At 47.6% G+C, this 13,144-nt stretch overlaps 1 protein-coding gene across 2 annotated transcripts in view; it reads left to right on the forward strand.

The window, feature by feature from the left end:
* Positions 1 to 200: 200 nt before the first annotated feature.
* The window catches only part of FAM102A (family with sequence similarity 102 member A), a 37,058-nt gene continuing 24,114 nt past the window's right edge, over positions 201 to 13,144 (forward strand). The window contains exons 1-2 of one of the 2 annotated variants that reach the window (XM_041406584.1): positions 201 to 373; positions 1,721 to 2,415. In XM_041406584.1, coding sequence (XP_041262518.1) covers positions 2,270 to 2,415 — 146 coding nt within the window. In that variant the 5' untranslated portion in view covers positions 201 to 373; positions 1,721 to 2,269. The remainder of the gene's footprint in view (positions 374 to 1,720; positions 2,416 to 13,144) is intronic. The other variant, XM_041406583.1, reaches the window with a different exon arrangement.

Genomic DNA, 13,144 nt, shown 5'->3' on the forward strand with positions numbered 1-13,144 from the left:
GGGCGGGGCGTGTCCAAACCGACAGCCCTCTCCTCCAATCGTCGCGCTCTCTTCCCCGCCCCGTGCCGGAGCAACCAATCACTACCTCGCAGTGCTCAGCCCGCCTCCTTGCTGCTGCCCAATCGGGCGGCGCCGCTCGCGTTCTCTCGTCTCGGGGGAGGGCGGGTGTTACGTGCCGTCGGTATTCCCGAAACGCGGCGGCGCCGCTCTCGTCGCGCGCTGCCCGCGCACTGCCCGCGCTCTCGGCGTAGCGGCCGCAGTTGGCGTAGCGCGGGCAGAGGCGGCCGTGTCGGGGAGCGGCGGCCGCCGTGCGAGGAGCGGGCTGGAGGAGCGGGCAGGGCCGGGCAGGCACCGGGCCGGGACCGCGCCGCAGGTCAGTGGAGGGCGCTGGGAAGCGGGCTGAGATCTTCCGTAAGGCAGCTGGTGATGGGGGGCCGGGAGAGGGGTAGATCGGGCTGCGGCTCGGTCCACGGGCTGGGAGGGTGCTGAGCCCGGGCTGCAGCTCGGTGCACGGGCTGTGGGGCCGGAGCTGGGCTCGGTACCCCCGGGGCCGGGCTGCAGGGCAGTCGGGAGTTCAGAGGGCCAAGAGGTGGACTGAGATCTGGGCTGCAGCTCGGTGCCGGCTCAGAGAGAGAGCTGGGACTGGGTACAGCTGAGTGCACGGCTGGGACAGAGGGCTGGGACTGGGCACAGCTCAGAGTCTGCCTGGGACAGAGGGCTGGGACCGGGCACAGCTCAGAGTCTGCCTGGGACAGAGGGCTGGGACTGGGCACAGCTCAGAGTCTGCCTGGGACAGAGGGCTGGGACTGGGCACAGCTCAATGCCCGGCTCAGACAGAGAGCTGGGTCACTCCATTCAGTGCGTGACCCCGGAGTGCCAGGGGACAGGCTGTGACCTCACAGTAGCCAAGGCTGAGAGCTGGCAGCAGCCTGGCGCAGGGGCACACCACTGCTCGTGGTGAGGAGCACTGACCCGTCTCTCCCCCACTGCGGTGTCTGTGGGACAGCGGAGCCCCCGTGGAGGTGCCCGGGCCCTGGCAGAGCCAGCTGGCTTCTCCCGCAGCCACCGGGCACGAGAGGGTCTCCAATCACCCACGCAGGCAGCTCCTAGAGTCAGTGAGGATTGTTTACTGCCCGGTGTTCATAACCTTGTCCCTTTGAGATGTTAATCAGCTCCTGCCTCCCTGGTTTAGGTGTTTTGTAAATGTGTAACGAAATCGCCGTCTCCAGCCCCAGATCTGAGCTGCACAGGGCACAGTTCGGTGCAGGGCCGGTGCCGGGGGAAGGCAGCATTCCCGGTGGGCCTGGCCATTGGACAGCCAGATGACCTGATTCGGTTGTTATGCTGTGTAATCTGGAGCAGGCTGCTTGTTTTTTTCCCTCTCGGCTGCTTTCTCCATTTATAAGATACAGGTGCTAACACTTAGGGCTGGTTGGAAATGCGGGAAAGAGATATATTTTGCGTTTCTTGAGACGGCTTTTCCTTCCTCTTGTTAGACTGCACATTAGAATGATCTTGCGCTGTAAACTGCTTCTAAACATGATGACTGAAATTAGAGCAAATTTTTATTAGCTGCTTTGCAAAACAGAAATTACAAGGGGGATGACAACAGTGAAGCTTGCCCTAGGCAAAAAGGGGAAAAAGGATGTTGGGGCTGGGTTAATTGCCATACCTCTTCAGACTGGAATGAGTCTGGACTGAATATTACCTATCCAAACAGGTTTTAGAGCAGGAGGAGGAGTCCAAGACTGGCTGGAACTAATTTACTCATTTCCCTCCCAAAGGCTGACCCAAAGACCTGTGTCAAAGAGTTGCACAAGAGACAGAGACTGGAAGCTCTTTGAATGTGCTGCCTGAAAACTTAAGGCCTCTCAGGGGACTTGAGATGACTTCTCACAAGAGATGCTTTCAGGAGGGGTTGTGCTGAAGACAGAGCACTGCAGCCTCTAACTGGGACAGCTCCTGCTGGTCTGGAGCTGAGACCCAACTTCCCTCCCTCCCTTTTCCCTTGGAGATGTTGCAGAGATTTAATCTGACCTCTTCCTGCTCACCTGAAGCCTGCCGTGGCGATGATCCCACAGCCAGATCCGACCACCAAAGAGAAGAGAATCGTGCGTTTGAGGCTGGGCCCTCGTTGTAACTAAACTGGAATTTATCCCTGCTTGTGCTCCCGGAACGACTGCCCTTCCTCTGCTTGTCTGTTTGTGCTGTGAGCCAGTTCTCCCTGATCTTGTTTGGAATTCCTGAGCTTTCCACGCTGAATTTGCCCATGGCTTTCTTGATGAAGAAGAAGAAATTCAAGTTTCAGACAAGTTTTACTCTAGAAGAGCTGACTGCCGTCCCCTTTGTCAATGGGGTTCTGTTCTGCAAAATCAGGCTGCTAGATGGAGGAGACTTTGCTAGTTTATCTAGCAGGTAAGACCTGTCTGCAGACTTGCTGCCTGGCTGTGCTTCTTTCCCTGGTTATTCTTCCCTTGAGTGGTTCAGCATATGGCAACCACTCGCTCACCCCTTGATGGGATTTTAATAGTTCTGTTGTAGGGCCCCACATGCCCTCTCATTCTCCAGAGCAGGGGAAGTACATAGCTGGAGAGCTCTGAACCTGGGTGGTGTTGGCTGATTCGAGCTGGATTGAATTTTTCAGAGATGAGGGGAGGGAGCGGGAGGTCACTCCTCTGAAAGGGGATTAAATCCTCTCTTCTCCTTCCCCCTCCTCCTTGCCCAGGTTCTCACAGACTGTTTCAAACCCTGTTCTGTATTGTCTTCATGCCTTACTTGAAACTCAGCTCTGTAGGAAACTGTCTAAGCAAATCAACCCTTCCCAACTTTGCTCTCCCCTTTGATACTGAATTTCTCTTCTTGGTAAGGGTGGAAGTAGTTTGTTTTGCATTGCAAATTGCTGTGCAAGGGAAAACTGGTGCCTGGAGTCAAAGTTGTTGGTGTTAAAGACCCAGTTTATCTCCTGGAACTGATGCCATTGCATTTCCCACTTCAGAGCAGCAGTGTTTTCTGTGTCATGTTGGGATCACTCTGCTACACATATTAGAAGGTTCTGCCATCCTCTGTTGGCATTTCTCTGGCTCTTTCGGGCAGGTCTGTCCCCACTCTACTAATTGCTAATAAAAACTTGATTTGTTTCCAACTATGCACGCAGATTATCACGAACAGTATGCAAACACAAATTCCACAACAGCCCAGACTTGCTTTCTGCTTCAAAATATGAAGGAAGCCTTCAGTGGCTTTCAAAACTTGTTTTTTTTTGCTTTCCTGAGTGACTGCTCAGTTTTAAAGGCACAGGATTAGTTTGTGCTAGCTGTTAACTGCTTTATGCCAGGGCTAAAGCCTGGTTGGGTCTGGTTTTCCTCTTTGTAGTGCTGTGTACTGAGCTTTCTCATTTCAGGAGCGAAGATTTTATTGGGCAAGCATAAAACATTTCTGTCTTGCAAACAGAAGTGTTAGGGCAGTGCTCAAAGCTTGGGTTTTTTTTTTCCAGGGGCACGATGCAACCTCATGTGAAGTCCATAGAAGCTGAGGGTGTGGAACACCTCCAGAAATGGACTTTGAATTAATTTCTCTTTTGAAGAAAATCTATCAAAAGAGCTTTTCCTTAGTGTTCTCCCCTGAGGCTAGATCCTTGGGTTTGGTGGAAGCAGTTTATCTAAGGAATTCAAACAGTATGTGAACTTGGAAAGAAATTAACCCTTCCACTTCCTGGAGTCATAAGAGAATAAGTGGCTCTGGAGGGTGTCTCAGGAAAAGCCTGTGCAGAGAAATGTCCATCTCCCTCTCCTTGTTGTCCATGAAAGCAGCTTCTGGGAGCCATCCCTGGGCTTTGCTGGTGCTGCCAGCCGTGTGGGTTGTTTTCTGAGCTGGCTGGGGTTCAGTAGTTCGCTCAGCCTTGCAGATGTGTTCCAGCAACAAAATCAACTGTAATTCAAAACCAAACACATACATAGCTCTGAAACGAGCAAAGGCAAAGAGGGCCGGGGGGTTTCCCGCCTTTCCCCCGACCTGTCTGTGCTCTAACTGAAAGCACATGGAAACCTGTTCCTGCTTGAAAAGTTATGGGTCTCAGTGGTATTGAGTCATTTGACCTTTTCCAAATATTTTTCCCTGTTGCAGTTAGAGAAACTTCAGGAGGAATGAATTTCCAGAAGACTTACTGTGTGGAGAGGCTCCCAGGTCATGCCTTGGCTTTGCTCTGTGCTCCTCTCTTCATTTCTGTCACCTTTTTGATACTCACTGGGAAAGATTAAAGGAAGGGAGATGCTGTATATGTGTTCTGTTAGAAATCTGAGTTGTTCAGAGTCTATGATTGTTTCTCTGAAATCAACCACTTACTTGAGGTTGTAAGGTCTGGCAGGTAATCTCTTTTCAGCTGCTTGTGTCCAAAATCTGGTGTTCGCTCTGCAATCGATTTGGGCTTCTGTGATCTGGGATATTTGGAGGTCTGTGGCTGTGATGGAGCTGAGCTGTAGCTCTTCATGACCATGAGTTTTCAGAGAACTGATCCGAATAATGTGTCCCCTGTCACCTGGAGTCTGTAAACTGAGGTTAGAAGTAGGTATAGGAACTCTTCACAGGAAACATTAAATCAGTTTTTGTAGTTGTCTTGTGGAAAGAGTGTTACACAGGAACCTCCAGAGACAGATTTTTCAGGTTATTTACAATAAGCTTACTTAACACCTCATGCATGTCTGTGGCAGGAGGTGGGAATATGATATTCCCAATGAGTTCCAGGTGGCACTGGGATTTTGACCTGTGGGCAAGGCAGAAGCAGCAGCCTGTTCTGCTGGCTCCCATCAGCCTGTCCTGATCCCAAGTCCAGCTCAGCCTGGGTGCACATACAGAGCTGTCACAGCCTGGTGCTCTGGCTCTGGTGGGACACACAGTGGGCTGGGACCCCCTTCCCAGACTGCTCACTCTTCTGGCTGGAGGGGAACCCGTCTGAAATGTGTTACGACTAAATGCTCTTAGGAATTCAAGGATGTCTGGAAAAGGTTCAGGTCCTGTCAGCACATTCAGCTTTGGGGATCTGCCTCTCCTGGGTTTTCTGGTTTGTTTGGGTTTTTTTAAATTATTATTTTTTTGCAGGCAGGTACTCTTATTTCCAGCCTTCCTGTGCTCAGGCCTTGCATTAAACGATGGGTACTAAAGTTTCAGCTGTAAATCTCTTTTTGCTTGTCCTTTCCTCTCCATTTGTAAAGTTTCCTTAGGCTGTTCTGGGGCTTCTGAGGAATAAAACTGAAAGGTTTCACTTTACAGTGCTCTGTGTTAAAAGCGCCTATTGTGTCTGTGGGTTTATCACCTTGCAGTTGGATTACAGAAGTTGGGCATCTGAAAAGGTATCTGAGCCAGGTGTAGGCCAGGCAGATGCTGTATTTCCCAATATATTGAGAAGTGCCAATATATTCCTTGAGTATTTTTAATCCAGATACTTAAATAGCACAACCACCAGTGAATGCAGTTGCCTCCCAAGTATGTTTAAAAATAGCAGGCACAGAGAAGTAGGGATGTATTCATGGCAACCGTTTTTGTGGAGCAGGTGGGCGGCTGCATTTTGTACCAGTTTGAAGCTTTTTGAGGGGTTGTGCAGCTTTGTTCCTAGAGAGATGAGACAATAAATTCATCAGGCAGTATCCCATCCATGGATCAGCACAGGCAGGAGCCTGGGTGTCCAAATGAGTGCCTAAAGATACAGGCTGGTGGAGTAAACTCATGTACATCTTTGGGTGTCCCAGAAGAGGAAGACTCAATTAAATTCCCCCTCTCTGCTTACAGTTCATGTTGAGTGACAGCCAGATGCTCTTTGCCTTGGTGCTGAGTGATTTCTGGCTCTGTGTTGGCAGCGAGCATTGCTGGCACACAGTGTGAAGGAAGTGGAAAGCCAGGTGTTATCCACAGACTCCTGACACCTCATCCTACATTGTTCTGTTAGCCTGCCAACAGTTTCACTCTGGTATTTCTGGATTTGAAGGAAGGGATTGTACTCTGAAAGCCCCTGTCTGACTCTAGAGGAAAGACTGTTTTGCATGAGTTGAGCAGTTTTGAGTGCATTTCCCACCTTCCTCATTGTCTTCTGAAGGCACCTTAGACTGTAATTTTTTCTTTTTTTTTGAGACCATGCTTTTCCAAGCATCTGCAGCATTTCAGCTTGGTTTTCTGATCCTGGCACTCGTTGCAGCAGTTTGAAACAATTAATGTAGCTTGTCTCCTGCAGCCCTGCCCTCTTTGCATGTGGGTCTGGGAAGACCTGACCCTGTTGGGGTGGTCTGACCTCCAAGTGTGTCAGTGCTGCACTTGAACCCATAATGTTCTCAGCCTTGCAGTTTTTAATTGAGTCAGTATGAAAGGCCACTTCCTGCACTGCATACTTGATTTATTTTTTGGGGGTGTAAAGCTTCATCCAGAATACCACAGAAACACTGATATTTGGGAAGGCACCTCACGTTGACAGCTCCCTGTGGACTGAGGTCAGCTTTGTGTAAGTGTGGCTCTGTCATCATCACGTAGGCACAAATGAGCTGAAGCTACTTGCTTTTGGCAGCTGGTGGGATAAAAAGCATCGTAATGCATTAGTGATAAACAAACTTATTCACTACTGTAGGACATAAATAAAGGAGAGAAGCATGGCCCTGCTAACACAGGGCTGGTGATGCAAAAATTTTTGTTAAGGGAGGTGGAAGTTGTGCCACCTCCAGAACGCAGCTCTTGGTGGTGGGAGTTAGAAATCAACTACTTCACTGTCTTTCCATAAATAGTCATTGTGCCTGACACTTCAGGTAATTAAGCTGACCATGTTTAGCTTTTTTCAGACCGGAAAATCATTAGCTGTTTGTTTAATCAGAGACTGAAATACTGGTTCAGCCTGGTTGAGATCTGAATCTTGACTACTGTCTGCCTTAAAAAGCAAAGGTTAGGTAACTAAATAATTACCAAGAGTAACTATTTAGAGTCCCCAAGAGGGACAAAAACTGGCTGTAGTCAAAAGGTTGTGAGTGCTGCCTTTTGATTCCAGTGGGATCGTCACAGTTTAGTAGAGCAAGGAACTTGGTTGTGACTTTAAACTGTTCTCCCAGTTCCATATTTTAGGACAGTGTGTGCTTGGCTCTATCCTCTTCTAGAGCATGTGGTATGTTAACGTATTTTAAAAGTACTTTTGTTGCAAGTGTGTCTGGAAATGCAGACCTTCCCTACGTGTACAAATATTCCTATTATACAGATCAATAGACTTAGTTTTCATGTTCCAGAGCAGCTTCACATAACATCCTTCCTTCCTGGCAGAGCCTCAGGAATAGGGTGGGGGTGTTAATGGAGAAGTGATTTGAATACAGTCTCTAGAAGTGATTTGCAATAAAACATGACCTATTTCAAGATAATACTCAAGCATAGTACTTGCAGTGCCTTGCATTCTGAAACAAATACAGAGAAATTAGGCAGCGAAGATGACAAAAAGGGGGTTCATTCCAGGAGTGCAGCTAAATGTAGGTGCAAGTTGTGAGAGCAGAAGCAGTGAATGAGGTTTAACCTCTCTCAAGTTGAGAGCGTTGGAAAAATTGCAGAAGTGATGGAGCACCGCAAGGTCCCCGGCACAAACCATCTTAAGTTGTGTTTTGAGTTTGCAAAGCACTTCCCTCACCTTTTCTGGCCTCTGGCTGCTACACCTGCAGGGTCTGACAGCCGCTTTGCAGCGGGTTGATTTGCTTTGTGCTGTACTTGCCTCTTCCTGTCGCCGGTCACCGCATCGAAGCCTGTCACAAGACTGGCAGAATTACATGAAAACCTTCCTGCCACGGGGGCTGTATCCTGTGGAGTAAAGAACAGTCTCTGCTCGTGGCCTGGCTCTGTCCTGCCTGCTGTGGCTCAGGCAGAGGCTGCTCTGCTGACCAGAAGCTGCAGTGTGGAGCGCTGTAACCGATACGCTGTGTGTACAGCATCAGTAAATACGTTCAGATACAGGCGGCTTTCAAACTTCCTCCCGTCGCCCGTTCTGAGCTGGCATTGCTTTGACAGCTGACTCTTAGCAACAGCCTTATCTGTGTGACTTAAGCAGCCCTTGGCTCAGAAAAATTACTCACTGAAAATTAATGTTCTACTGGGAAACCAGGGCTCTGTGGCCCACTTAATTTGCAGGGTGACAATACCATCAATTCTGGCTGAGAATCAGAGTGGGTAGGTGAGAGTGGCCTGTTCCTTTAAGACATGTATTTTTTCCTGAAATACAGGAAAAAACCTAAAGGGCTTCCAGTCTCTTTATTCTTTGTGCTTTTGAGCTGCCATTAGTGTTGACTCTAGCTTTGTAGCTGAATTTCTGAGGAATTCATGCATGCCTTCGGCAGCCTGTGGTCTCTCTGCACAGCAGTTGGTATTTTAATAGGCCATAAGTTGCCAGTGGCAAGTTGTTCTGTTAGCAGTTTCTAGATAAATGAGGCAGGTACAGATTTATTTCTTATTATTATTTTATTGCAGGAAACTACATCTGGTAGTGTTTCAGGAAAGAAGCCAATGTCTTCTCAGATCTGAAACCTCCCTCACTTCAGGCCTGGCAGTGTGGGATGGTGAGCTCTGCAGCATCCACCTGTGTGTGTGGCTCTGTGAGGCCTCATCCGTGCGAGGACAGGCGGATGTGGCTCTTGTGTGTGACCTCCCTTCTTCAAACAGGATGTGTTCTGCATCCTCTCTGGGCTGCCAGCTCTTCACTCTGCTTGTAGCCTGCTCTGAAAAGGGTCAGAAATTATTTCATAGCTGTGGGTTATTGTATAATAATCAGAAGCCTTTAGAAGTTCCCTGGACCAACATTTGGATCTGCACATTTCTCCTGTAGCATCCTGTGAACGTGTGTCAGTAATCCGTGCTGTCAAGGTGATCATTTCAGGTGTTATTTCAGGATGTGTCAGCCCACCCCAGTACCAGCTGCTTGCCCTGCAGGGTGAGAGACTTTATTTTTTTCCTCTTGCAGTTTATTCATATTGTGCCAAGTGCACTTGCTGGGAGACACGATGCACGTCGCTGTTGTAACTCCGGACTTGGCATCGTGATCCCTCTGGTACCATACAGTGGGACTCGGCATCTCATTTTAGTGCCTGGGTTTGAAAGGCACTTCCCACTAGACAAACAGTTGTGCCAGTGTTCACTGCATGAACAGCCTTCTTGTTTGGTGTATTTTTAATCTGATGAGCAAGAAAGGGAATTGTTGTGCACGATTCAAAATCGCTGATTGTCATGGATGTCATTGTCACGTGCTTCACGTGGGTCACCCCTGTTGCTCAGTGGGTAAGGCCAGGGAGCTGGGGTGGAGTTATGGGGATGAGGAAGACAATGAAGAGAAAGCACATGGAGGCTAAAGGATTGGGAGGAGGCAGGTGTGGAAGAAACAGGATGCTCTACACAAGCAGTAGCATGTATAGAGGCCACACTCCCTGCGGATAGCGAGTAGCTGAGCTGGCAGGAGAGCAGGAGTATGCCTTTCCTCTGGCTGGACTTAGCCCACCTCATTGGTGAGAGGAGGCCTTGAAGGAGGTCCCATGTTGTAGTAGGAGATAGGATGAAGCTAAAAATACTTTTACTGCTGTATGCTGTACTTTAAATAAGAAATTATCTCTCTCTGTTCAGCCTGAAAGCACTGTGAGTGCTTACATGGGAGGAAGGAAGAGAGTATGTGGATTTACTGTCCTGGAAGGGCTAGAAAGCTGCAGCACTAATTAGCAATGCAGCTTTAGAGACCTACAGAGGTCATGTGGTTGGCTTGTCTTGTTCTCTGTCTCGTCACTTCTGTTTCCAGTCTTTAAGTGATAGTATTGTTCATCAAAATAAAAATGCAGATGACCAGGAGAGGAGGAAGGAAGCACTTCTCTGGAAAAAAAACCCTGCCATAGGGATTTTTTTTTTAACCTGGCATTGTATCAGACTTTAAGGCTTTATCAATGCTTGAGACAGCAAAGGTGAGGTGGGTATGGCATCGTGGTGTTCAGTGGTTTTTTGTTTGCATCTGTGTAGGTTGAGAAGAGGGTTTCCAGTTTAGTTGTTTTTCTGTCATGCCTATTTCTCCTGCTAGTTCCCATTCTTCCCATCCTCACTTAGGCTGTGCCTGCATGTCAGAGAAAATGAGGGAGGCCTGTGGGATATTTATAATTCAGCAGTTTTTCCAGAGCCGTTAATGCTCCATTGCTCCGAGATGAAGCAATGCCATTTGCACTTAGGCAGCCTTGCTGTAACCAGCCAGCCCCAGCTAGTGCAGCCTCCTGCTTCCAGACTAAGCAGTAAGGCTGAGCAGAGGTAGTCTGCTTGCCTGTGTTAGATTAATTATGCAGTAACCCCTCTGCAGGAAAGCTTTCCCTGGCTTCTGTCAGTGGCCTGTTCTGGTAACACCAGGATATTGCATCTACATAAATGTCAAATTCTTTCAAGCGCAGTGCTGCTCGTTTGTACTTCAGTAGCCTGCAGTGCTCTTTGCTGCAAGGGAATCTGTGCTGTGGAGGAGTGTATTTCCTGCAACTGTTGCTGTGCTTTGCTGCCTTTCTGCATTGTTGAACACCCTTTCTGTGCTGGATGGGGAGTAGCTAATGCTACTGTGGCTCCTGTTCTCTTTAAGGTCCATTTCTGATGGAGGCTTGTAGTGCTGACTTTTCCTGCTGTAAGTGCAAGTGCCTCTGTTCTCTCAAAACAAACCTGCCTGTTGTTTTCCCTCCAGAAGTGATGCAGTACATCTCCAATGTCATTTGCTTTCAGCAGGGGAGAATCAAGGGAGCGTGTCTGAATACAGCTTGTGGTGACAGCCACAGAGGAGGTAAAGCCTTGCTGATCCTCAGAAACCTGCTCCTGCAGTGGGATCCTGCTCTCATCTCCCAAGGCCTTAACCAGCACTTGCTGCTGGCACTAAATGCAGAGCTCTCCCATATTCTGCTTTTAAACAAGACGTAATTTATGAAATTAGCATTCTCTCATTAGGACAAGTGGCACCATGAGATATTGGTCGTTCTTAGAGAATTGTGTTTGTCTGCAGCTCTGGCTCCAGAGGAGAAAAATCAGCTTTAGTTGCTGTGTCTCAGACCCTTTTATTTACTCTCTTGCTGTCTCTGTCACTGAAACTGGGGCAGAAGGGAAGGGAGAGTTGGGAGAGGCTGACTTAGGAGTCCCAGCCCATCACCACTAGTGCAGTGTTGAGTCAGGGGTCAACAAGCTTTGCTCAGCAGCCTCTTCTCATTTGCAAACCTCTCCTGCTGAGTGCCTTTTTGCTGATAAACACCAGCAATGATAGACATTGATGGAGAGGACAGAGGTTCAGGAAAAACATTGTCCATAAAACCAGTCACCTGGTTTGTACTGCTGAATGGTGCCTCTGTAAAGGAGCCATCACAAAACACCTGTGTTGATCCTGGAATGAAAAAGTTGCTGTTAATGTATAAAGCCCTTCTCCTGGGCTGTTGTATTTGTTTTGAGTAAATGTGTACTCTATAGAAATGACTCATAGGGAAACACGTCTGAGCATGGTTGGGTGTTACCTCTTGGGTAACTAAACCTACTTTTAGCACAGGGTTGACTTGAGGCAGCTTATTTACTGAAAGACTCTTCAGCATGTTTGAGCCAAATTGCAGTGATGTTACATCATATGGTATTAATGAAATTATTCCAGAAATTAGCTTGGCCTCATGTGCAGGTTAATTTGCACTATAAAGACCTCTCTGGTACAGCTACGTTGGCAAACTCTCCCGGTTGAAGCAGGGTTGATATTGGCAAAAAAAGTCATTTAACTATTCTGGCATCATTATGTCTTCACGTGCTCTAAACCTGCCTTAGAGGCAAAAACATTTGTCTCTGCACATCAGTTGTGTTAGTGATGTTGTTTCTAGTCTTGTGTTGATTCCCTTCTGTGTTTTCATTTGCCAGATTTACTATCCCAGCAAAGCCTTGGTCTATTGAATTGACCCATGTCTGGATTTTTCTAATATTTGGATGCAAGTGTCGATTTTTTTTGTTTGTTTTGAAAGGTAGCTTTTTTCTTTATAACTAGCTTTTTCTTCATAAGAGCATCTTGTGTTCAAAGCCAGCTTTCTTTCTTGCAGTACAGACTTGTAGCCATGTCTTGTGCCCTGTGAGGTGGGCACATTATCAAAGTTCTCCTTGGTGGAGTTTACATTGCTGTCTTTCTTTGCTGGGAATTTAATTTAGTCAGCAAAATCCAAATCTGGAATCTCTCAAAATGACAGCTAACACTTAGGGGATGAAGAAAGTTTATAAATATACACCAGCAATGGATAATCAGCGAATCTTCATTTTGCATCTGTGGTCTGCCAAAAGTGAAAAGGCTTTCAAGAAAAGCCATGTTGTGATACAGAAACAGATATTGGCTCAGAAATTTACTGTATTATTCTACCTTAATCTTGTAGCCATCTGTACAGAGCAAACTTCAGAGTTTTTCTGAAGTGTTTGGGACCTTCTGAAACTTTAGGTCCTCGATCTGTTAGAACCATAGGGGAAATTTGAATTGTGATTTGTCCAAAGGGCCAACGGGCCCTGGAAAAGTTGGGATTTTTTTCACCCTATTTTAACTTTTGTAGGGTTTACTATACAGTTGTTGGAAATGAGTCTGAACACCCATCCTTCTGTGCCTTCCACCCCCCAGTAACAGGGAATTCTCTCAGCTTGGCTTTTTCATCCCCCTGTGAGTCTAACTGGCTGGACAGGAGGTGTAGGTTAGAGTTCATAAGAGGTAACTTAGTGAAGTTGCCCTCATGCCTGTTTTATGCACATTTGATTGTTCAGTGGTTGTAGTTGTGGAATATTAGATCTAAGAGGTATTTAGGCCCAGAGTTAGACAAGTTCTTCAGAGTGTGGTGGGTGTGAACTGCAAGGTAGCACAAAGCAAGAGGAGCAACATATGTGAGCCTGGAGAAGGAACCACTGACACACAAAACCCTGAGTGTGGGAGCTGGTGGCTGACCTGGGCAGACCTGCTCGGAATTCTTCTGAAAGTTAAATCCATGTGGATTTGATTATGGGAGGAAAGCACTGGTGGTGGGCTTGGCAGCCTGGCACATGGCTCATTCTTGGCTAACCCAGCTCCAACAGAGGCTATCAGAACAATGGAAGTAGGAGTTGGTGTGGTGACTCAGTGCATGATGAGAGTTCAAAAAAAGCAAATGCG

The sequence above is a fragment of the Onychostruthus taczanowskii genome, unplaced genomic scaffold (genome assembly GCF_017590055.1).
Source record: "Onychostruthus taczanowskii isolate IOZ18803 unplaced genomic scaffold, ASM1759005v1 scaffold25, whole genome shotgun sequence".
Taxonomy (NCBI): Eukaryota; Metazoa; Chordata; class Aves; order Passeriformes; family Passeridae; genus Onychostruthus; species Onychostruthus taczanowskii.